We start from the raw sequence: 23,414 nt of genomic DNA on the forward strand, positions 1-23,414 counted from the left end.
CAGGAGTCTTCTCCATAGGCGATCTGGAGGACAGGGAGTCTCCCCTTAGACGAGCTGAAGGACACGGAACCTTCTCCTTTGACGAGATGGAGGACAGGAGGTTTTTTCCATAGATGAGCTGGTGGGCAGGGAATCTTTTTCATAGACAAACTGGAGATCAGGGAGTCTTCTTCATTGACAAGTTGGAGGACAGGTAATCTTGTCCTTTGAAGAGGTGGAGGACAGGGAGTCTTCTCCATAGACGAACCCAGAGTCGTCGGCTCCAAAGACGTGCCGAAGGCCGGCCCGAGTCTCGTTGTTTCAAAAGACGAGCAGAAGGCCGGCCAGAGAGTCGTCGTCTTCACAGACGAGCTGCCGGCTAGGCAGACATCGTCTTCATAAACCAGCTGAAGGTCGCCTAGGGAGACATCGTCTCCATAGACCAGCTGAAGGTCGCCTAGGGAGACACCGTCTCCATAGACCAGCTGAAGGTCGCCTAGGGAGACATCGTCTCCATAGACCAGCCGAAGGTCGCCTAGGGAGACATCGTCTCCATAGACGACTTAGGAGACATCGTCTCCATAGACCAGCTGAAGGTCGCCTAGGGAGACATCGTCTCCATAGACCAGCTGAAGGTGGCCTAGGGAGACATCGTCTCCATAGACCAGCTGAAGGTCGCCTAGGCAGACATCGTCTTCATAAACCAGCTGAAGGTCGCCTAGGGAAACATCGTCTCCATAGACCAGCTAAAGGTCGCCCAGGGAGACATCGTCTCCATAGACCAGCTGAAGGTCGCCTAGGAAGACATCGTCTCCATAGACCAGCTGAAGGTCGCCTAGGGAGACATCGTCTCGATAGACCAGCTGAAGGCCGACTTAGGAGACATCGTCTCCATAGACCAGCTGAAGGTCGCCTAGGAAGACGTCGTTTCCATAGACCAGCTGAAGGTCGGCTAGGGAGTCATCGTCTCGATAGACCAGCTGAAGGCCGACTTAGGAGACATCGTCTCCATAGACCAGCTGAAGGTCGCCTAGGGAGCCATCGTCTCCATAGACCAGCTGAAGGTCGCCTAGGGAGACATCGTCTCCATAGACCAGCTAAAGGTCGCCCAGGGAGACATCGTCTCCATAGACCAGCTGAAGGTCGCCTAGGAAGACATCGTCTCCATAGACCAGCTGAAGGTCGCCTAGGGAGACATCGTCTCCATAGACCAGCTGAAGGTCGCCTAGGGAGACATCGTCTCCCGACTTGGGAGACATCCTCTCCATAGACCAGCTGAAGGCCGACTTGGGAGTTATCGTAACGGATATATATCGAAGGTCGAATAATCGTAAAAAATCAGTCCAGCCATGGGGCTCTTTTTGTCTTGAAAGGTCTTCCGTTTTTTAAGAATCCAAGAAATTTTTTTTGTCTGAAGAAGATCTTAAAGGGCCTGTTGTCTGTACAAGACCCTGACAAGTCTTCAGTGTACATATAACCATTAGTGGTCCCTGGAAAGACTTCTTTCTGGAGCTTCTTTCTTCTTGCATCCATTGTAGAACCGTTAAGAGACTTATATCCTATAATAAAAAGTATTATATTCATAAAGGAAACTCAGGTAATACATAGAAGATCTACTATCCCAAAATAACATCACCAAATACCTATAAAATTTCCCTCTGCCCAGTTAACGTTTTCGTGTTTTCCCCACCCAAAGACACTGTGGCCACTACAAAATAGCTGATGGAAAGAAAACAACACTTTAATGAACCAATAATAAAAAACTGTTTCTCCAGTGGAATATTTTACTATTGGAAAATGGCAACAACAAAAAACAACAACAACAACAGCTAGAAGAAGAAGAAGAACGAAAAATCATTTGTTTTCTTTATTGACAAAACATTTATTAATTTAGATTCCGTGCCATTCACAGATTTTTCCTCATCCGTTGTGTGCGGTTGAGAAGGAAACGACATAAGTAGTCATATATGTATGTATGTATGGTTGTTTGTAGGCATAGCTGTAGGGATGAATTTGCATAGCTCCAGTTTGGTGTACCAGCGGTGACATCACGAATCGTAAAACAAATGTTTCAGCATTTTTGTGGCACACAAAAAAGCGAAATTGAAACAAAAACAACAACACGTGGAAGCCATATCGGTTTTCAAGATTCTGTGGTTTGGGTTGGTTGTTAGTGCTTTAGGGCCACCACCTACTTACAAAACTAATTTTGTGGAAATTTTTGTTGTTTGCACAATTGAGTGATATCACCGAAAAAATTTACAGATGTTTCTATTTTAGTTTGGATGGGACATACCCACTCATTGTTAGACTACTGCCATAAAAAAGAGGGAAAGATGCGATTTTTTTATCAGCTCCATCAAATGATTTGCCGACAGATGTATACCCAATCAGCAAATGGTCGATTATTTTAAAATATTGATTACACGCTTATGATTATTAAAATTGTTGGCACTCTTTGGAGTAGGTTCCAAAGGAATAGGCCAATATTGACCATTTCGTATTGGACATAAATATATATATATGATATAAATATTGCGACGTGCCTGGTTTGGACTCCATTGCTTAATTCCTTCACCTCATATGAGATATGTGATAATTTTTAGAATTATGACCTTCAAACGGCCAATGAAACCGTCACACGTTGCCCGAATGTTGCTCTACGGTATTTTGGCCCATTCCCGGCGAAGCGCTTGCTTGTGGTAATCGACACTTTGGTATTTTTTAGTGCCAACCTTGTTCCCCCCAGACACAATAGTCCAACGGACTGGAATCCGAAGATTTTGGTGGTCATCGTGTGCGGGAAATGAAGCGAGGAACCTAATTGTGTAACCATTTATGGATGGCTTGGGTGGCATGCCACGGTCGATTAATAGGAGCGGAGAACGACCATCGGTTGTTATGGCGGCCCACTCCATCACCATGGCCGGCGCTTGAATTCTGGTGACCAACCGAAGGTGCACATTTTCAGCTGACCACTCTGGCAAGTAAACACTTTTATGTTTTCTCATCGGAGAAAACCAAATTCGGTAATAATTTTAACAGCTGTCGGAGGAGTGGCTTAGAAGTGACAGCAGTCTGAAGTTGGTTGCAGTTTTTTTTAATCTCACCCACAACAGATCTTGTGTTAGCAAAAATGTTTGAATTTGGAAAATTTGAAGAGAATTGGTTGCTTATTTCGCTTTCCTTGAGCGTTTTGTTCTTCAAAATCTTGAACCCCATGTGTGGGAGAGGTACCAGAAGGAATGGTCCGATCTTTACCATCTTTATAACAGATCTTGTATTGATAGAAATATTAAGATATGCCAAGGTGGAATGGAATCGGATGTTATTTTCGCGTTTTATGATCTTCATGGGCATTCAAAACTTTGACCCTTTGTGGGGAAGGTACCAGCAGAAGGAGTGGACCGATACATTCCATCTTCACAGAACATCTTGTGTTAGTATAAATAATGGGATATGCGAAATATGAAGAGAATCGAATACTTATTTCGAATTTTATAATCGTTTTGGTTATTGAAAATTTAGACCTGGGGGGGGGGGGGGGGTTAGGTACCAGAAAAATAGTCCCATCACTCCCATCTTTATAACAGATCTTGTGTTGATGGTTATATTGAGATTAACCAAGTCTGAATGCAATCGGATGTGAATTTCGCTCTTTATAAGCTGCATGAATTTTCACACTTAATGGGGGAGGTGCCAGCAGGTTTGGACCGATTTATTCCAAATGTGGACCGATATATCCACACCAGACCTTAGGCTAATACAAATATTGTGACGTGTGTAATTTGAACTCCTACATCAAATTTTATAAGAGTTATTAGTAATCAAAATGTTGACCTTTTATTGGCGAAGTACTTGATGGAATCGACCAATATTGTCCATTTTCGCACCTGACCTACACTAATATAAATATTAGGATTTGCAAAATTGGAACAAACTGGGATTATTCTTTCTCTCTCTCTCTCTATCTCTCTCTGGGCAGTAAAATATTTTCTTTGAAAATTTCAATTTGATCATTTTGTGGGGGAGTTACCAGAAGGAGTGGACCGATATTGTCCATGTCCGAACTCTATCTAAGTTTGATAATAATTTAAAAAGTTTGGACCAAATCGAACACTCTCTTCGAGAGTTATCGTGTGCTAGAGACAGACACACAGACGAAGGGACGGACATCGCTAGATCAAATCCAAATGTCCTGAAACGGATTTGGTCCAAAGAGATCTACGGCCTACAACCGTTTTTTTTTTTATGAGGCACTTTTTGGGCGTATAAAATGATATATATAGACTCTCCAGCCCGAGGGTAAAAAAACAAGATGATCAAAAATACCTCATCATCACATCAGATTATGATCTCTTCCCCGCAATTTGTTAGATAAGGATGTCATCTGGAAGTAAAGTAAGTAAATTTCCCATAATTTATAATTTTTTTTTTATCACAAGGTGTCGGAACGGAATCTGAGAAGATAACTTAAGATGACACAATTCCGAAAATGAACATAACAAAGCTCCCAATAAAAAAACCTTCCATGCCAAATAGTCCCTTAGCCAAAACGAGGAAATTCAAACGGATTTTTTCTAAAATAAATTCATGTCTACTTACGAATGAATGACTTCTTGAATCCAAACATAAATGTACTTACCTAAAATAAAGAACAAAAAAAAATTAATTTATTTATAATTATTTTCAGTTAAAATTATTTTTATTTTAAAAAAAATTAAAATAAATTAAAAAAAAATAATGTTATTAATATTTAAAAGTTTAAATGTGTTATTTGGTCCGTCCACTTATATTATTTTAGGCTATGACCAGTTAACATATGTCCAAAAAAGATACCATTTTTATAAAAATTTAAAAAATTGAAAAATAAAATGTTGTAATGTTTTTTTGTTTTTTTGATTTTTTTTTTTTTTTTTTTTTTTTTTTTCAAAAAATTTCCTACCAAAAATTTAAAATTTTTGATAAACATTTTTAAGGACTTTCTGAATTTTCGCGAGAAAAAATATTAGAATTTTTCAAGGACTTCATTCATGAACTTGTTATATCCTCAGCCATATGACCCTCTGCAGTCATATGGGTGAGATAAACAAAACTGCATCAGATTGCGGTCATTTCTAAGCCACTCGTGCGACAGCTTTTACACTCATTCCAATGACAACTCATTATATTGTTGACAAGCGTACAAAAGCATTTTTGTGAGAATTTTCCAGAAAAAAAGTTATTCGTGATGGAATTCAAGCGTGACAGTGTGATTTCTTTTTATTTGGCTGGAAAACCACAAGTGGCTATCGTTAGAGTACTCCAGCATTTAAATGTGAGTACATTGTTTGTGTCTTTTACCATCGCTCGTTACCGACATCAGGAAAACAGCAACATCAGCAGAAATGGTTCGAAAAGTAAAGAAGCGACTTGACAGAAACCCACGTCGCAGTGGCCGAAAAAAGGCTCGTGAGCTGAACATATCGCAATATTTCATTCGGCAAATATTGAAAAATGAGCTCGGGGTAAAGCCATTGAGACTCCATAGAATGCAAGAACGTACACGGCAACAGAAAAAATAGACTCAAAAGAGCTAAAGAGTTGCTTCGCTTAGCCGAAAGTGGTGAACTGCCGAATTTGGTTTTCTCCGGTGAGAAAACATTCGCACGGTTTGTAAACAAATCGTATTTACTTGAGGTCGGCTAAAAAAAATGTACCTTCGGTTGGCCACCAGAACTCAAGCGCCGGACATGGTAATTTTGTGGGCCGCCATAACAGCCGATGGACGCTATACGCTCGTATTTTTCGACTGTAGCATCAGAATAAATGTCGAATATTATCGCGAAAATTTTCTGGAGGGTGTATTAAAGCTTTGGGCACGTAAACATTTTGGCCGCAGACCTTGGACATTTCAAGAGAACTCAGCACCATCGCACTCAGCACCGCTTCGCCGGTAATGGGCCAAAATTTCGCAGAGCAATATTCGAGCAGCATGTGACAGTTTCATTGGCCGTTGGAAGGCCATAATTTGTGCCAAGGGTGACCAATTCGAATGAATCTAAACTTATTTGAAAATTTGATGCTATTTCCGACATTTTTTGCTTTCATTCAATAAAACTTAAAAAAAATGTAAAAATTATGGCGTTTGACTTTGTTGCAGTTTTTTCTGGTGTGAATATGGGGTATATCGATATACTCCTTCCGGAACATCCCCCACAGCGGGTCAATATTTTGAATAATTATATTTCTCATAAAATGTGAAATATGCATTCGATTGTCTTCAAATCAGATTCGAGGGTGGAACATATCGGTCCACTCCTTCTGATACCTCCCACCTCAAAAGGGTCCAAATATATATATTTCGGTCCACTTCATCTGTTATCTCCGCCGCAACGGGTCACAAATTTTTAATAATTATCTCTCTCTTTAGATGCGAAATAAGCTTCCTATTCTCTTCAAATTCCATATATACCGATGTTTATAATAACTCACGATTTGGTATGATGTGGGACAATATCGGTCCCCTCCTTCTGGTACCTCCCCCACAAGGGTTCAATATTTTGAAAAATTATAACTCTTATAAAATGCCTAAATAACCATCAGATTCTCTTCAAATTCCTCACATCCCAATATTTCTATGAACACAAGATCTAGTGTAAAGACGGAATATATCGGTTCATGTCTTCTGGTACCTCCACAAAAACGGTAAAAATTTTGACAAATTATATGCCTCATAAAATGCGGAATAACTTTCCGATTCTCTTAAAATTTACACATCCCAACATTTTTGATAATTTAAGATATGGTGTGAAGATGGAATGTATCGCATCACTCCTTCTGGTACCTACCCTACAACGAGTGAACATTTGGAATAATTATATCTCTCAAAAAATGCGAAAAAAAAGAATCCGATTCCCTTCAAGCTTCTCATATTCCAATATTAATACTAACGCAAGTTCTGTTGTGAAAATAATAGATATCAGTCTTCACCTTGTGGTACCCTCCCCCACAAAGGGTAACTAACTTGACAAGTGAATATGGAATTTATATCCAAATATTGTTATCAGTATCACATATGTCATAAAATATGTTGGTCCATTCCTTCGATATCTCCTCCACAAAGGGTCAACATTTGGAATAATCATAATTTTGGGCAACTATTAGTTTATAAACTGACATAGGCTGGGGATATACAGGGTGAGATACAAAAAACTGCAACAAAGTTTAACGCCATAATTTATGTATTTTTTTGATTTTATTGAATGAAAGCAAAACAATTCGGAAATAGCATCAAATTTTAAAATAAATTTAGATTTGATCGAATTAGTCGACTTTGACACGAATTATGGCCTTCAAACGGCCAATGAAACCGCCACACGCTGCCCGAATGCCCGGTTTCTGGAGGTGATCGACACTTTGGTATTTTCTAGTGCCAACCTTGCTTCCCCAGACACAATAGTCCAACGGATTGGTATCTGGAGACTTTGGTGGCCATTGTGCGCTGGAAATGAAGCGAGGAACCTCATTTTGTAACCATTCTTGGGTGGCGCGTGCTGAGTGTGATGGTGCTGAGTCCTGTTGGAATGTCAAAAGGTCTGCAGCTAAAATGTTTGCGTACCCAAGCCTTTAATACACCCTTTAGAATATTTTCGCCTTAATATTCGGTATTAATTTTGATGCCATGTTCGATTAATACGAGCGGAGAGCGACCATCGGCTGTTATGGCGGTCCACACAATCACCATGGCCGGCGTTTGAGTTCTGGGGGCCAACCGAAGGTGCACAACATTTTCAGCTGACCTCTTTGGGAAGTAAACACGATCAAATTATTTGTTTACAAACTGCTGGACAATGAATGTTTTCTCATCGGCCGTTCACCACTTTCGGCCAAGCGAAGCAACTCTTTAGCTCTTTTGAGTCTATTTTCTTTCTGTTGCGGTGTAAGTTCTTGCACTTTTCGGAATTTCAGTGGCTTTACCCCGAGCTCATTTTTCAATATTTGCTGAATGGAATATTGCGATATGTTCAGCTCACGAGCCATTTTTCGGCTACTGCGACATGGGTATCGATCAAGTCGATTCTTTGCTTTTCGAACAATTTCTGCTGATGTTGCTGATTTCTTCCCTCCACTTCCTTGACTTATGGCTACGCTACCAGTATCAGGGTAACGAGCGATGGTATGAGACACAAAAGACTTATTCACATTTAAATGCTGGTGTGCTCGAACGATAGCCTAAACCTAAAGAAATCACACTATCACGCTTAAATTCCAACGCGAATATTTTTTTTTTTTTTTTTTGAAAAAGTCTCACCAAAATGCTTTTGTACGCTTGTAAACAATATAATGAACTGTCACTGGAATAATAAATGACAGCAGTCTGAAGTTGGTTGCAGTTCTTTCATCTCACCTTTTGGCCGACTGACACTTTTTAACTTGTTCTATCGGCATACATTTCCACGCTCCTCCTTTTTTGAAAATCTCACAGAAACCCAAATGAGAATTCTTCTGCTCCACATTTAGATTATACAACATAAGAAGAAGAAATATCCATTTCATTGCATCATCTTCGAATTTCATCCAGAAATATTTTTGCGTATGACCAACTTTTCAGCTATTCCATGGATCAGCAAAATATTGTTGTTGTCCTTCCTTTTCTTCAATTCAAAATTATTCCAACAATGCAAAATGTAAACAAACAGTCTCTTTTTGTTGTTTTGCTCGCCTCATTCATTTATGAATGGAATTCTTGGGACTTCATAAGAAAACAACAAAAGCAATAAATTCGCCTAGCCATGACCACCACCGACCGGCCTTATTTATATTTCCTTTCACAAGGCCGTCTATCCACCAGGGGAGGCGACCATAACAAATGAAATTCATGATGACATGGTTGGATGGTATATCGTCGCACTAAAACCGCCTTATATGGTGATCTGTGGCTGACACTTCGCTCTGCTATTATGGTGCGACGACATTCTTATGTCATGAGAGAGGAGGAGCGGAGGAGAGAGAGCGGGCTAAGGAGCTCTCGTCACATTTGATGGAATTAGTACATTAGACAATCACCAAAGACACTTCATTCCCGTTGGCAGCTGTTTAGAATGAGCGGAATACCCCCATGATTTTTTGCCGTTTTTGTTCAAAAACAAAAAAAAACAAAAACAAGTTGTAAACAAAGCACACTCAACAAAACAAATTTGATCCCGCTTCAGCTTAAAATTTTTAGGAATTTAATTTTCGAAATTTGGTTCACGGCCTAACATTTTTATACCCTACACCACAAGGTGGTCAGGGTATTATGTCTTTGTGCATTTGTTTGTAACAGGTAAAAGGAAACGAGATAGACCCATAGTTTCTTTTGATGATCTGCATAGAATCACATTCTGAGTCGATTTATGCATGTCCATCCATTCCCTAACCCTATTGAAATTGGAGAGAATCGGTCAAAATTTAGATATAGCTCCCATATATATCTTCGTCCGATTTGCCTTTTATTGTGCACCAAACGTGTAATATCAGTCCGAATAGTATGGAATTTGCACATACGATCAGATTGGACCTGAAAATAAGTATGCCATATTTGATTGAAATCGGTTCAGATATAGCTATAGCTCCCATATATATTGTTCATCCGATTTGTTATTTTAGTACTCCGCAGCCGTAATATGCACTCTGTGACATCAATATTTGGGGAAATATATCAAATGCAGCTCAGAAATACATTTGCAAAATTTTATCGAGATCGGTTCAGATTTGGACATGGCTCCCATATATAACTACGTCCGATTTATCATTGATTGTGCACCAAACGTCTAATATTTGTCCAAATGGGATGGAATTTGACACTTTACGACCGAAATGAGTCTAGAAGCTAGTATGTTAAATTTGGTGAAAATCGGTTCAGATATAGCTATAGCTCCCATATATACTGTTCATCCGATTTGTTATATTTGTTACCCGCAGCCTTAACAACGATATTCAGGGAAATATATCAAATACAGCTCAGAAATATCTTTGCCAAATTTTATCAAGATCGGTTCAGATTTGGATATAGCTCCCATATATATCTTTATCCGATTTCAAATTAATTGTGCACCAAATGGGCAATACAATTCCGAATTTAAAAGATAAAAATGCTTCGGCATATTTAGTCCTTTGAACTTTAAATTATAATAATAATCATAGCGAGTATGATTGAATTCTCCCATAAAAACTTTTAATTCTTATGCGGAACCCTAATCAATTAGCAAAGTTGTGCAGGGTGTCATAAAGTCGGGCCCAACCGACTTTAAGACTTTCTTTACTGGTTTTCTAATGGATAGGGGGTTGGAAAATCAGAAGAATCCCATAGAAAGAGAATCTCACTAAAGTCAGTGACACCTCCTTTTTATACTTTGAGAATCTTAAAAATATTTCCTATTGATAAATTATCTTTCCAAGGTCATCTTTAGTTAAAAAACCTTTACAAGGTTGTCTATGGGTAAAAAATCTTCCAATAAGGATCTATAGATAGAGTGCCTCCAACAGGTTTTCTAAATACGCAGTATTTTCTACAGGGCTTCTTCTCACAGAGGACCTACAGAAAAATAATCTTCCTTCCATAAGTCCTCAGATAGGCCCATATACAACGTCTTCTAATCCTGCGGATCTTCCCTAGGTCGTCTAAATCTGCAGGACTCATTTTATAGGGCTTCTATCGTTATAGAAAGTTGCAAGACTCAAAGTTACTGTGCAGATATAACACCTTTCGGAGATTTTTTCATTTTTGAAGAATTTTTTTATAGTCGTCCTATCTTCTACGGATCCATAGGTTAAATAATTCCAAAAGAATTTTTATATCTTGAAGATGTTACAAATTTTATAGATTAAGGCAGATGAAAGGACCTTCTATAGATAGAGGTCCTTTCAAAGTCCTTCTATAGCTAACATAACATCCATACACGGAGAAACTTCCAAAGATCTGTTGCAGACATAGTACCTTCCGAAGGACTCCCATAAAAAGAAGATTAAAAAAATGCTTCTATGTCTAGAGGAATTTTCAAAGATGTGGACATTTGGACAAGGTTCTTCTAAAGAAAGACGATTTTTCTTAGACACTCCAAAGACCTTCAAGGACCATCTTTAGGTGAAAATTCCAGCTTCCTGCCACAAGTCCATAGGTTGAGAATTTCCAAAAGAATTTTTATATCTAGAAGAACTTACAAATTACAACGGGGAAGTTAGAAGGCTCTTCCATAGTTCTACCAAAGATAACATATTCTCTAAAGGTCATTCATACATTGAGAAACTTGCATAGGTCTGTTGTAGACATAGGATCTCCCAACGGACTCCTGTAATTAGAAGAATTTTTTTTAATGGCATTTCAAAGTTCTTCTAGATCTAGAGGAAGTTTTCAAATGTCTATGGATGTGGACCTTTCCAAGGATCTTCTATAGATAGACGATTTTCTTCCGATATTCTAAAGACGGAAAATCTTCAAGGACTTTCTATCGGTGAAAATCCTTGCTTCCTTCCACAGGTCCATAGGTTAAAAAGCTTCAAAAGGATTTTTATATCTGGAAGACCATACAAATTTCGTACATAAAAAGGGAAAGCTCGAAGGACCTTTTATTGGTAGAGGTCCTTCCAAAGTCCATGTCATTCAAACATTGAGAAACTTGCAAAGGTCTGTTGTTGACATAGGATCTTCTAAAGGTATCCTATAAAAAGAGGATTTAAAAAAATTACTTCTATGTCTAGAGGAAATTTCAAAGATCAAAAGATGTAGACAATTCCAGGGATCTTCTATAGATAGCCAATTTTCCTCAGGTATTAAAAACCCTGCATTCTTCCACACGTCCATAGGTTGACAACCTCCAAAGGGGTTTTTATGTCTAGAAGACCTTACATTATATTTTATTATTATTTCGGATTTTATGATCGTTTTGGTTATTCCAAACTTTGACCTTTGGGGGAGGTATCAGAAGGAATGGTCCGATATCGACCATCTTTATAACAGATCTTGTGGTGATGGAAGTATAGAGATGTACCAAGTCTAAATGGAATCCGATGTTAGTTTCGCGTATTATGAGCTTCATGGGTATTCAAAATGTTGACCCTTTGTGGGGGAGGTATTCGATGGGGTCGACCGATATTGTCCATACATATTTGCACCTGACCTAGCACCGATGCAAATATTAGGATTTGCAAAGTTGGAGCAAAATCGGATTATTCCTTCTCTTCCGGTGCAGTGAAACTTTGTTTGGTAAATTTCGACTTTTTGTGGGGGCGGTACCAGAAGGAGTGGACCGATATTGCCCATCTCCGAACTTAATATATGTTTGATAATAATATTACGATACTCCCTTATCGTGGGCACCAGCCACCCAGACAGATGGACAGACATCACTAGATCGATTCCAAATGTCCTGAAATGGATTTGGTCCAAAGAGACCTATGGTGTAAAACTGTTATTTCAATGAGGCACGTTTTGCTTGCCATATGGCTGGGGGTACAAAAAATTGGAATGCGAACATAATTTTTTAAGCCAAAAATGCCAGACGAACAAAATATTGCAATTTCTACCGGTCCTTCCACCTTCCATTATTTACTTAATTCATTCAACAAAATTCTGACCTAATCCCTATTCGTTTAAGACCTTCAAACCATATAATGTCCCTCGACGAACATTTCGATGTGTTCCAAACAACATTCATAGATTTGATGGTACATTCTTGTTGTATTTTGAGAACCATGGCAATATGCTAATGAAGAGCTTCTAATATTGCGGCCTCGAATAATGGCTGAGGACAAATGAAAGTCTTTGGACGACGCCAAAAGTGAATTGAAACCAAAAATGTTTATGGCATGTGTATGACCTCATTGTCCTTAAGGACAATTCCAATTTACAATTATTGCAGAACTAAACAACAAAGTCTGTCAGGTCATATCCAAAGTAATGATAATAAAATACAATTTTGAAAAAAGAAAACAGCTGAAAGTGTTCCGATAAAAGCAAGGCAAGTGTACAGGGTGAAATAAAAAAGAACTGCAACAAAGTCAAAACGCCATAATTTTTAAATATTATTGAACGGAATCAAAAAATGTCGGAAATAGCATCAAATTTTAGAATAAATTTAGATTTGTTAGAATTGGCCACTTTTGGCACGAATTATGGCCTTCAAACGGCCTATGAAACCATCACACGCTGCCCGAATGTTGCTCTGCGCTATTTTGGCTCATTCCTGGCAAAGCACTTGCTTGAGGTGATCGACCAATTCACCCGTATTTATCAATCGCTAAAGTATTCTGGAGGGTGTATTAAAGCCTTGGGCACACAAACATTTTGGCCACAGACCTTGGACATTCCAAGGACTCAGCACGCGTCACCCAAGAATGGTTACGAAATGAGGTTCCTCGCTTCATTTCCAGCGCACAATGACCACCAAAATCTCCGGATACCAATCCGTTGGACTATTGTGTCTGGAGTATTTTGGAAAGCAAGGTTGGCATTTTTAGTGCCTCATTTTGTAACCATTCTTGAGTGACGCGTGCATCTGAGTGCGATGGTGCTGAATCCTGTTGGAATGTCCAAGGTCTGTGGCCAAAATGTTTGCGTGCCCAAGGCTTTAATACACCCTCCAGAATATTTTAGCTATTGATTAATACGGCTGTTATGACGGCCCACACCATCATAATGACCGGCGCTTAAGTTCTGGTGGCCAACCCAAGGTGCACATTTTCAGCTGACCTCTTTGGCAAGTAAACACGATCATTTTGGTTGTTTAGAAACTGTTGGGTAACGAATGTTTTCTCATCGGAGAAAACCAAATTCGGCAGTTCACCACTTTCGGCCAAGCGAAGCAACTCTTTAGTTCTTTTAAGTCTATTTTCTTTCTGTTGCGGTGTAAGTTCTTGCCCCTTTTGGAATTTCAATGGCATTACCCCGAGCTTGTTTTTCAATATTTGCCGAATGGAGTATTGCGATATTTTCAGTTCACGAGCCCTTTTCGGCCACTGCGACACGGGCTTCGATAAAGTCGCTTCTTTACTTTTCGAACCATTTCTGCTGATGTTGCTTTTTTCTTCCGTCCAATACCTTGACTTGTGTCGGGTTACGCTACCAGTATCAAGGCAACTAGCGATGGTACGAGACACAAAAGATTTATTCACATTTAACCATAACCTAACCATAGCCACTTGTGGTTCTCCAGCCAAATATAAAGAAATCACACTATCACGCTTGAGTTCCATCTCGAATAACTTTTTTTCTGGAAAATTCTCACCAAAATGCTTTTGTAGGCTTGTAAACAATATAATGAGCTGTCACTGGAATAATTTTAACAGCTGTCGGACGAATGGCTTAGAAATGACAGCAGTCTGAAGTGGGTTGCAGTTTTTTCGTGTCATCCTGTAATCCCTTATAAATTTGTAGCAGTTTAGTGCCAGCAAAATGTAAACGGTGACTAATGAAATAAAATCAGTCATTGTAGTGTCCTTTGCAGATATTAAAATAGAAATTGTTTAAACAAAGAAAGATTATTTCTAGCCGAGCATGGAGGTGATTTATTTTTAGTTGTCGTGTCGTGACCACAAAGAGGTTTATTTTGAAAAAGAAAAAAATGAAAGAAAGAATGCAGAAGATGACAAGAGGCCTGCAACTGTCATAAATTGAAGGAGCAAGAACTGTCTGGAAGCAGCTTCTTCTTCTCATTTGTTTTTTTCTAACAAAGAACCAATAAAACGATTTTTTATTGCAGATGACAGTTCCGAGACCCATCAGGCTTAATATAGAATTCCACTTATTTGATTAAACGGGTTGGTTATGTTTTTTTATTCCTTTTTTTTTTGTTGTGGTTGTTCTTTTGAACTTGGCAACCAAGTATCTTGTTATGATTTTCAAGAGCATTGGCCTTGACTTAAAATAGAATCTCAAAACAAAAAAAGTTTTGAAATAAACCCTTTGTTAGGGTTTAATTTTTTTTTTGCAATATTTAAAAAAAAAATTATTTGGGGGATTCCTTTTCGGCATTACATCATCCAATGCGAACAAAGAACTTGTTTTTGGGAGAAATTTTTAACGTACCGAACCAATATATTAACTGGCAGTGATTTGATTTTATTTAGTTAGTTTTCAGTATTCGTTCCTGGTCAATATATTTCCAAGGTTTCCAAGGTTGGTAATTAAAAATTGTCAGAATAGGACGGGGTTTCGCTATTAATTTGCTGGTCGAAAGCCTGAAGTGAACCACAATTTTTCATTTGATATTTGTGCCAGGGAACTCATATTGCCGGCCACGAATATCAATTCTCTCGACGAATACCAATACCAGACTATATATAACATTGCACCACTGTTATGAGTAAATTATGGGAAACCCGTGAGAAACGCTATTGAAGTCCTACAAAAAAATATCATTCATGTCGTTAATGACTTAGTGATTCGATGAAAGTAACGGTGATCGGTCACAAAGAAGTTCCCCTATTACTTTTATCGAAACTTTTATCGGAACTGATATTGCCGGACACGAATATCAATTCCCTCGACGAATACCAGTTTCCCTGGTCGACGAAACAACGGCCAGACTATATTTTGCACCACTATTCTGAGTAAATTATGGGAAACCCGTGGGAAACGCTATTGACGCCCTAAAAAAATAACATTCATGCCGTTAATTCAACGAAAGTAACAGTGACTGATCCAAAAAAGTTCCCCTACTACTTTTATCGAAACAATATTATATTTCACCTCTAGAAAGGCCAGAAAGGAGTCCAACTTCGCTCTTCGATTGCCAATTCATTTCTTTATCCGGCTCGAAGGACCAAATGTTTTAGTGAGAAGGAAATCAGAACTTTATTCTTTGGATGCCAATTCATTTCTTTATCCGGCTCGAAGGACCAAATATTTTAGTGAGAAGAAAAGCAGAACTTTATTCTTTGGATGTAGCTTCGATTCGGATTGTTATTATACCCTACAACACTATGTGTTGGGGGTATTATAAGTTTGATTGGGCCAGAATTTATGTAACACCTCGAAATATTGATTTCCCATATAGGAAAGTATATATGGATCTTCCTAGCTCGCCGAGCTGAGTCGATCTAGCTATGTATGTCCGTCCGTCCGTCTGTCCGTCTGTCCGTCTGTCCATGTTAATTTGTAATCACTCTACAGGTCGCAATTATGGTCCGATCTTCACAAAATTTAGAATGTAGGTGGGGCTTGGACCAGAATAGAACCCTATTGTTTTTGGAGATGATCGCCAAATGTTTAGGGGTTGAAATGGACCAAATACTGAAAAAATGTCGGATTTTGCAGTAGCTATACAGGTCGCAATTATAGACCAATCGACGCGGAATTTCGCATGTAGCTGGAGTTTAGGGAGGGGAAGAAGCCTACCAATTTGGGTGGTCATCGGATAATATTTAGCGGGTAAAATAGACCATATATTTTGTGTTGAAAAAATTCAAAATTTTTCATTAAACCGCAAATATTTTAAATCCCGGCGAAATCATAAAGCCATGACGAGGTTACTTCTGATCTTTACATTGATGTTAAAATCCAACAAATCGGATATATAGCAAAATATGTGCGATATATATGTCTATCAAAGAAGATATGCTTGAAAGATCTCTTATATGTCGAGAACGGCTGAACTGATTTCGACAGTTCTCATAAATTCAGAATGGCCTCTTGGTAGGAAAGAAAAAACGTCTAAAAAAATCGCATAAAAATATCTCTCTAAAGATGAAAATATTGATTTTGTAACATTTTCTCATATTTTTTCAATTTTGTCATATTTTTGGCATATTTCCATTATGAATTAAACATTTGGTAATATTTCTACAGCTAACAAAACTAAGTAGTTGGGATATCAGGATATCATATACAGATCGCATTTATGGCCCGATCCTTACGAAATTTTGCATGGGGATAAGATGAGGGTCAGAATAGGAGCCTACTCTTTTTTGAGATGATCGCCATATATTTAGGGGTTGAAATGGACCAAAAAACTGCAAAATTGTCGGCAGGTCGTAATTATCGCCCGATCCTCACGCACATTTGAATGGGGGTTACCGCACATTGCAAAAACCAAGCAATTTCTAATGGCCATCCAAAAATATTCAATGTGTGAAATAGTTTGCCAACTTTTGTAGACAAAATACGAAAATATCCATTCCAGAGGCTTTTTGGAGAATTCACAAATACAAGAAAGCCGCACTTCTGACTATTTCTTTGAAGAATATAGTCAAATGTCTGTATCTCATATAGATGCGTTTCAGTCAAAAACCAATAATAAATGTTAATCTTTTGCCACTTCTGAGAGATTATAGGTCTTTGGGAAATATTGGTTCCAGATCTAGCAGGACCATTTAAGTGCAACATCTACCAATAAATTGGAAATGGGCAAATTAGTTAAAGTTGCTATTATTCGAAAATTAGAGAACGAAACCTGATGGTTTTCTTTTATTATTTGTCACAATATCTTGTGGAATTCTTTCGAGTATCTCGCCTATATAAACTGTATCGTTTATTATAGTGTTGTAGGGTATTCAACGGTCGGCCCCGCTCGACTGTAGCCTTTGCTTACTTGTTTTTAAAATATGTTCCTTAAATACTATTAAAACTAATCTAACTTAACCTATTCGCAGCCACCCAATTATTCCTTTATTCCCCCCACCATACTATGGAGGGTATATTCGTTTTGTCATTCCGTTGGTAACTCATCGAAATAATGACCTAAGATCATTTAGCCATGTCCGTCTGTCTGTCTGTTGTAATCACGCTATCTTTCGAACGAATTGGGTAGAAGGCTAAAATTTTGCCCACATATCTATTTTGCCAGTAGACAGGTTAAGTTCGTAAATGGGCCATGTATGTCCACGTTTTCATATAGCCCCCATGTAACGGTACCTAACGATATTCGGTATTTAAGCGACATTATTCACAGAAATTGTCTCATATTTGGCATTTGAAGTTCGAAATGGATACTATAGCCTAAGGCAGAAAATTGTCTGTGCAGGTCCACGTCTTCGTATAGCCCCCATATAACGGTACGTCCCAATATTCGGTATTTTGATGATTTTTAGCGACATTATTCACCGTAGTAGTTTCAAATTACGTATTTAGCATTCGTCATGGGAACTACAGTCCGTGACAGAAAATTACCTATGCCGGTCCAGGTCTTCGTATAGGCCCCATATATCAGTACCTCCTTATATTCGGAATTTTGACGATTTTAGGTATAATACTCACCGAAATTGTTTGAGATGTCGTATTTGAAGTTCGTAATGGAAGCTACAGCCTGTGACAGAAAATTGTCTTTGCAGGTCCAAGTCTTCGTATAGCTCCTATATAACGGTACCTCCCTATAAACGGTATTTTCATAATTTTAGCTACATTATTCACCGTTTATTTCAGGTTTCGAATTTTAATATGGTAATGGCTTGTGACAAACAATGCCTATGCAGCTGCACGTCGTACATGCCCTAATAAAACGCCTTTATTTGGTATTTTTAAAATGTTAACAGAATTTTTGGCGAATGTTATCTTTTTCGAAAATTTTCAAATTCGTTCTAAATGGTGGAGGGTATTCAAAATTCGGCAAAATTCGGGTGAATGTTTCTTGATTTACTACTAGATTGATAATGACAACTCTCGTCTTCTTCATACGCTGACAATTTCAGAATATGGTTGATTCTGAAATAATATTCTTTATATTCAAACTCTCAAATGCCAGTCTACATACCACGAGAAGCTTTCTCGGGGAAAAGCAAATCTCAAGGGTCCTTTCTGCAAATTTTTTTCTACGAAATTTTTATCTAATAACTTGGCTTGCCTTGGAAAGGACCAACAAATTAAAGGGCGATTTTTATTGTTGGTTTGAAAAAAATAGAAAAATCGCTTTTTTCTAACGCTTGTCCTGTTAAACCTGACACTCAATCGTGGTCGAAGGATATGATGCTATATGTAGGACAATCACCATTTATAAATATTGTCCTGATTTGAGCAATGGATAACATAATCTGAGTACATAACCAGAAGATTTTCCAAATATCTACCCCTCCCCATGGGGGGAGGTACCAGAAGGAATGGTCCGATCTCTACCAAGTCTATTTGGAATCGGATGTTAATTTCGCGGTTTATGAGCTATATGATTTTCAAAATTTGGACCCTTTTTAGGGTATGTACCAGAGGGAGGGGACCGATACATCCCATCTTCTCAGTAGATCTTGTGTTAATAGGAAGAAGGGGGATGTGTGAAATATATAGCGAACCGAATGTTTTTTTTTCGGATTTTATGATCGTTTGGGTTATTCAAACCTTTGACCCTTTTGTGTAGGAGGTACAAGAAGAATTTTGACCTTTTTTTTTTGGGGGTGGGGGGTTATAGTTGATGCAGTAGGCCGATATTGCCCATTTTCACAATCGTCGTCGTGTAGGATAATCACCATTTATAAATATTGTTCCGTTGAGCAATGGATAACGTAATCTTAGTCCATAACCAGAAGATTTTCAGCATATGTGGTTGAGGTACCAGAAGGAATGGTCCGATCTCTACCATCTTTATAACAGATCTTGTGCTGGTGGAAGTATTGGGATGTACCAAGTCTATTTGGAATCGGATGTTAATTTCGCGGTTTATGAGCTATATGATTTTCAAAATTTGAACCCTTTTAGGGTATGTACCAGGGGGAGGGGACCGATACATCCCATCTTCACAGCAGATCTTGTGTTAATAGGAAGAAGTTGATGTGTGAAATATGAAGAGATCCGAATGTTATGTCGGATTTTATGATCGTTTGGGTTATTTAAAACTTTGACCCTTGTTGTGGAGGAGGTACCAGAAATTTTTTTTTGGGGGGGAGGTAGTTGATATTGCCCATTTTCACATCTGACGTAGCACTGATGCAAATATTAGGATTTGCAAAATTGAAGCAAAATAGGATTATGCTTTCACCTTCTGTGCAGTAAAACATTTTTTTTTTTTGAAAATCTCGACCTTTTGTGGGGGAGGTAGCAGAAGGGTCCATCTCCGAACTCGATCTAAGTTTGATAATAATATTACGCTGTAACAAATTTGGACCCTTGCGAGAGTTATCTTGCGCAATAGTCAGCCGACAGAAAAGCCGACGGACGGACATCACTACATCGACTCCAAATGTCCTGAAACGGATTTGGTCCAAAGAGACCTGGGATCTAAAACTGTTACTAGGATCTAAAACTGACACGTTTTGCCCGTATCAAATGACATATACCCTTCTAGCCATATGGCTAAGGGTAATGTGGAAAAAAACGTAACAATAAAGTGGGTGGGAAAAACGTATTCCTCAAAAACGGTATTCAATTACTATTGTCCTGTCGAGCAATGGATAACACATCTGCATACACGATCTAAATATGATATTCGATCTGAATACTTCCCCTACATGGTACTTTACATACCATTACAATCAGACTCAGAAATTCTTCTATGCAAACGAATATGAATTACTTGGAAAAGAGATTCGAATTTCTCCATCTAGTTCAATGTTGACACTCAATCCTTTTTTGGAAGAAAGAGAGTTATGAGAGCTAATGGCAGATTGGTACAATCACCTGTAGCATATGGTATAGGTAATATTGGCTTACTTAACAAGATCTTTTTACTCGGGGGTAATTAATTGGTTATTAGAACACTCCGAATCGTATTTTGGAAATTCGGACTTAAATAGCTGGTTAAGCAAAAAATACACAACTGCAAAACCCGCTTCATTCGCCAGAAACAAACACAGAGTCAAATACTGGCATCACTTCCTTCAGGACTCTCAAAACAATGGTTCTAACGCCAATATTAGCCTAGTTAGCTGGAATGCATTTTCATTGCAAATTTAACAATGTTAATGGAAATGCATGGAAAGTATGAAAAAAACACAACAACAACAAATCCATTCGTGCTGCTCGGGCATATCGTTTGCATATAATTTCCAATATCATTTTACACGTTTCTCAACACAAATGAGTTGTTCCGCTAAATTGGCATTATAACTGTTTGCCGGCATTTAATTAATTAACTGTTGTGATTTATGAAGTTATTGTTAGTTTAGAAAATTAAAACAAAAACGATAAGCGGATCAAATTAAATTAAATGAATATTTTTAGAAAGACGAAAAGGTGACTAATAGCCGGGCATTTAACACCCAATTTTGCGGTTGGAATTTAAAAACAAATGAAAGGATATAGAGGTTATATACTTCTCCACTAGTTATATCCACCACCATGCATAGTATGGAGGGTATGTTAAGTTCGTCATTCCGTTTTTAACTCATCGAAATAACATTTTTCAACGGAATTGTCTTTGTGAGTACTTTATCCCCTGGAAGAGAATTATCTTTATAGGTCCACGATATCGTATATCCCCCATATAACGACACCTTCCGATATTCGGTATTTTTATAATCTTACATTTTTCAATGGAATTGTCTAAAAATCCATACTAGAAGTTCGTTCTAAGCACTTTACCACTGGTAGTGAAATGTCTATTTGGGTCCACGATATCGTATAGCTTACATACAGCGGTACCTCCCGTTATTCGAAATTTAAACGAGTTTAGGATCATAGTTCACCGGAGTTGAAATTTCGTATTTAGAGTTCCTAATGGGAACTATAGTCTATGACAGAAAATTGTCTATGCAGGTCCAGGTCTTCGTATAGCCGCGAAATAACGGTACCTCCCTATATTCCGTATTTTGATGATTTTAGCTACAATATTCACAGGATGTTTTATTTTTCAACATTCGTCGTTTTGCTTATTGTAATGGCTTATGACAAAAGTTGCCACGTCTTCGTATAGACCCCAATATAAAGGCTATTTTTATACCCTACAACACTATGTGTTGGGGGTATTATAAGTTTGATTGGGCCAAAAATTATGTAACACCTCGAAATATTGATTTCCCACATAGGAAAGTATATATGGATCTTCCTAGCTCGCCGAGTTGAGTCGATCTAGCTATGTATGTATGTCCGTCCGTCCGTCTGTCCGTCTGTCCATGTTAATTTGTAATCACTCTACAGGTCGCAATTATGGCCCGATCTTCACGAAATTTAGAATGGAGATGGGACTGGGGTCAGAATAGAACCCTATTTCTTTTGGAGATGATCGCCAAATGTTTAGGGGTTGAAATGGACCAAATACTGAAAAAATGTTGGATTTTGCAGTAGCTATACAGGTCACATTTATAGACCAATCGACGCGGAATTTCGCATGTAGCTAGAGTTTAGAGCGGGGAAGAAGCCTACCAATTTGGGTGGTCATCGGATAATATTTAGCGGGTAAAATAGACCATATCTTTTGTGTTGAAAAAATTCAAAATTTTTTATTAAACCGCGAATATTTTAAATCCCGGCGAAATCACAAAGCCATGACAAGGTTACTTCTGATCTTTACATTGATGTTAACATCCAACAAAACGGATATATAGCAAAATATGTGCGATATATATGTTTATCAAAGAAGATATGCTTGAAAAATCTCTTATATGTCGAGAACGGCTGAACTGATTTCGACAGTTCTCATTAATTCAGAATGGCCTCTTGGCAGGAAAGAAAAAACGTCTAAAAAAATCGCATAAAGATATCTCTCTAAAGATGAAAATATTGATTTTGTAAAATTGTCTCATATTTTTTCAATTTTGTCATATTTTTGGCATATTTTCATTTTGAATTAAACATTTGGTAATATTTCTATAGCTAACAAAACTAAGTAGTTGAGATATCAGGATATCATATACAGATCGTATTTATGGCCCGATCCTTACGAAATTTTGCATGGGGATAAGATGAGGGTCAGAATAGAAGCCTACTCTTTTTGGAGATGATCGCCATATATTTAGGGGTTGAAATGGACCAAAAAACTGCAAGATTTTCTGCAGGTCGTAATTATCGCCCGATCCTCACGCACATTTGAATGGGGGTTACCGGACATTACAAAAGCCAAGCAGTTTTGGATGGAATACAGGAAAGACGCACTTCTGACTATTTCGTTAACGCTGATTTCGTTGAAGAATATAGCCAAATGTCTGTATCTCATATAGATGCGTTTCAGTAAAAAACCAACAATAAATGTTAATCTTTTGCCACTTCTGAGAGATTATAGGTCTTTGGGAAATATTGGTTCCAGATCTAGGAAGACCATTTACGTGCAACATCTACTTATAAATTGGAAATGAGCAAATTAGTTCAAGTTTCTATTATTCGAAAATTAGAGAACGGAACCTGATGGTTTTCTTTTATTATTTGTCACAACATCTTGTGGAATTCTTTCGAGTATCTCGCCTATATAAACTGTATCGTTTATTATAGTGTTGTAGGGTATTCAACGGTCGGCCCCGCTCGACTGTAGCCTTTGCTTACTTGTTTTTACTTGTTTTATAATTCCTTACCAATCATTGGAAGCTTTTTCAGCATTGCAATATGGATTATACACCAATAGTCT

The 23,414-nt window shown here is 38.1% G+C and overlaps 2 protein-coding genes across 2 annotated transcripts in view; one reads left to right on the forward strand and one right to left on the reverse strand.

The window, feature by feature from the left end:
• Positions 1–23,414, reverse strand: part of LOC101895781 (protein FAM13A) — a 175,629-nt gene that overhangs the window by 102,116 nt on the left and 50,099 nt on the right. The gene's annotated exons all lie outside the window — the stretch shown is intronic.
• Positions 114–1,249, forward strand: LOC131803870 (antho-RFamide neuropeptides type 2-like). The gene is made up of 2 exons (XM_059125668.1): positions 114–193; positions 565–1,249. Exons 1-2 carry the CDS (start codon positions 114–116, stop codon positions 1,247–1,249), a joined length of 765 nt encoding a protein of 254 aa, XP_058981651.1.

Source organism: Musca domestica, unplaced genomic scaffold, assembly GCF_030504385.1.
Source record: "Musca domestica strain aabys unplaced genomic scaffold, Musca_domestica.polishedcontigs.V.1.1 35, whole genome shotgun sequence".
Classification (NCBI taxonomy): Eukaryota; Metazoa; Arthropoda; class Insecta; order Diptera; family Muscidae; genus Musca; species Musca domestica.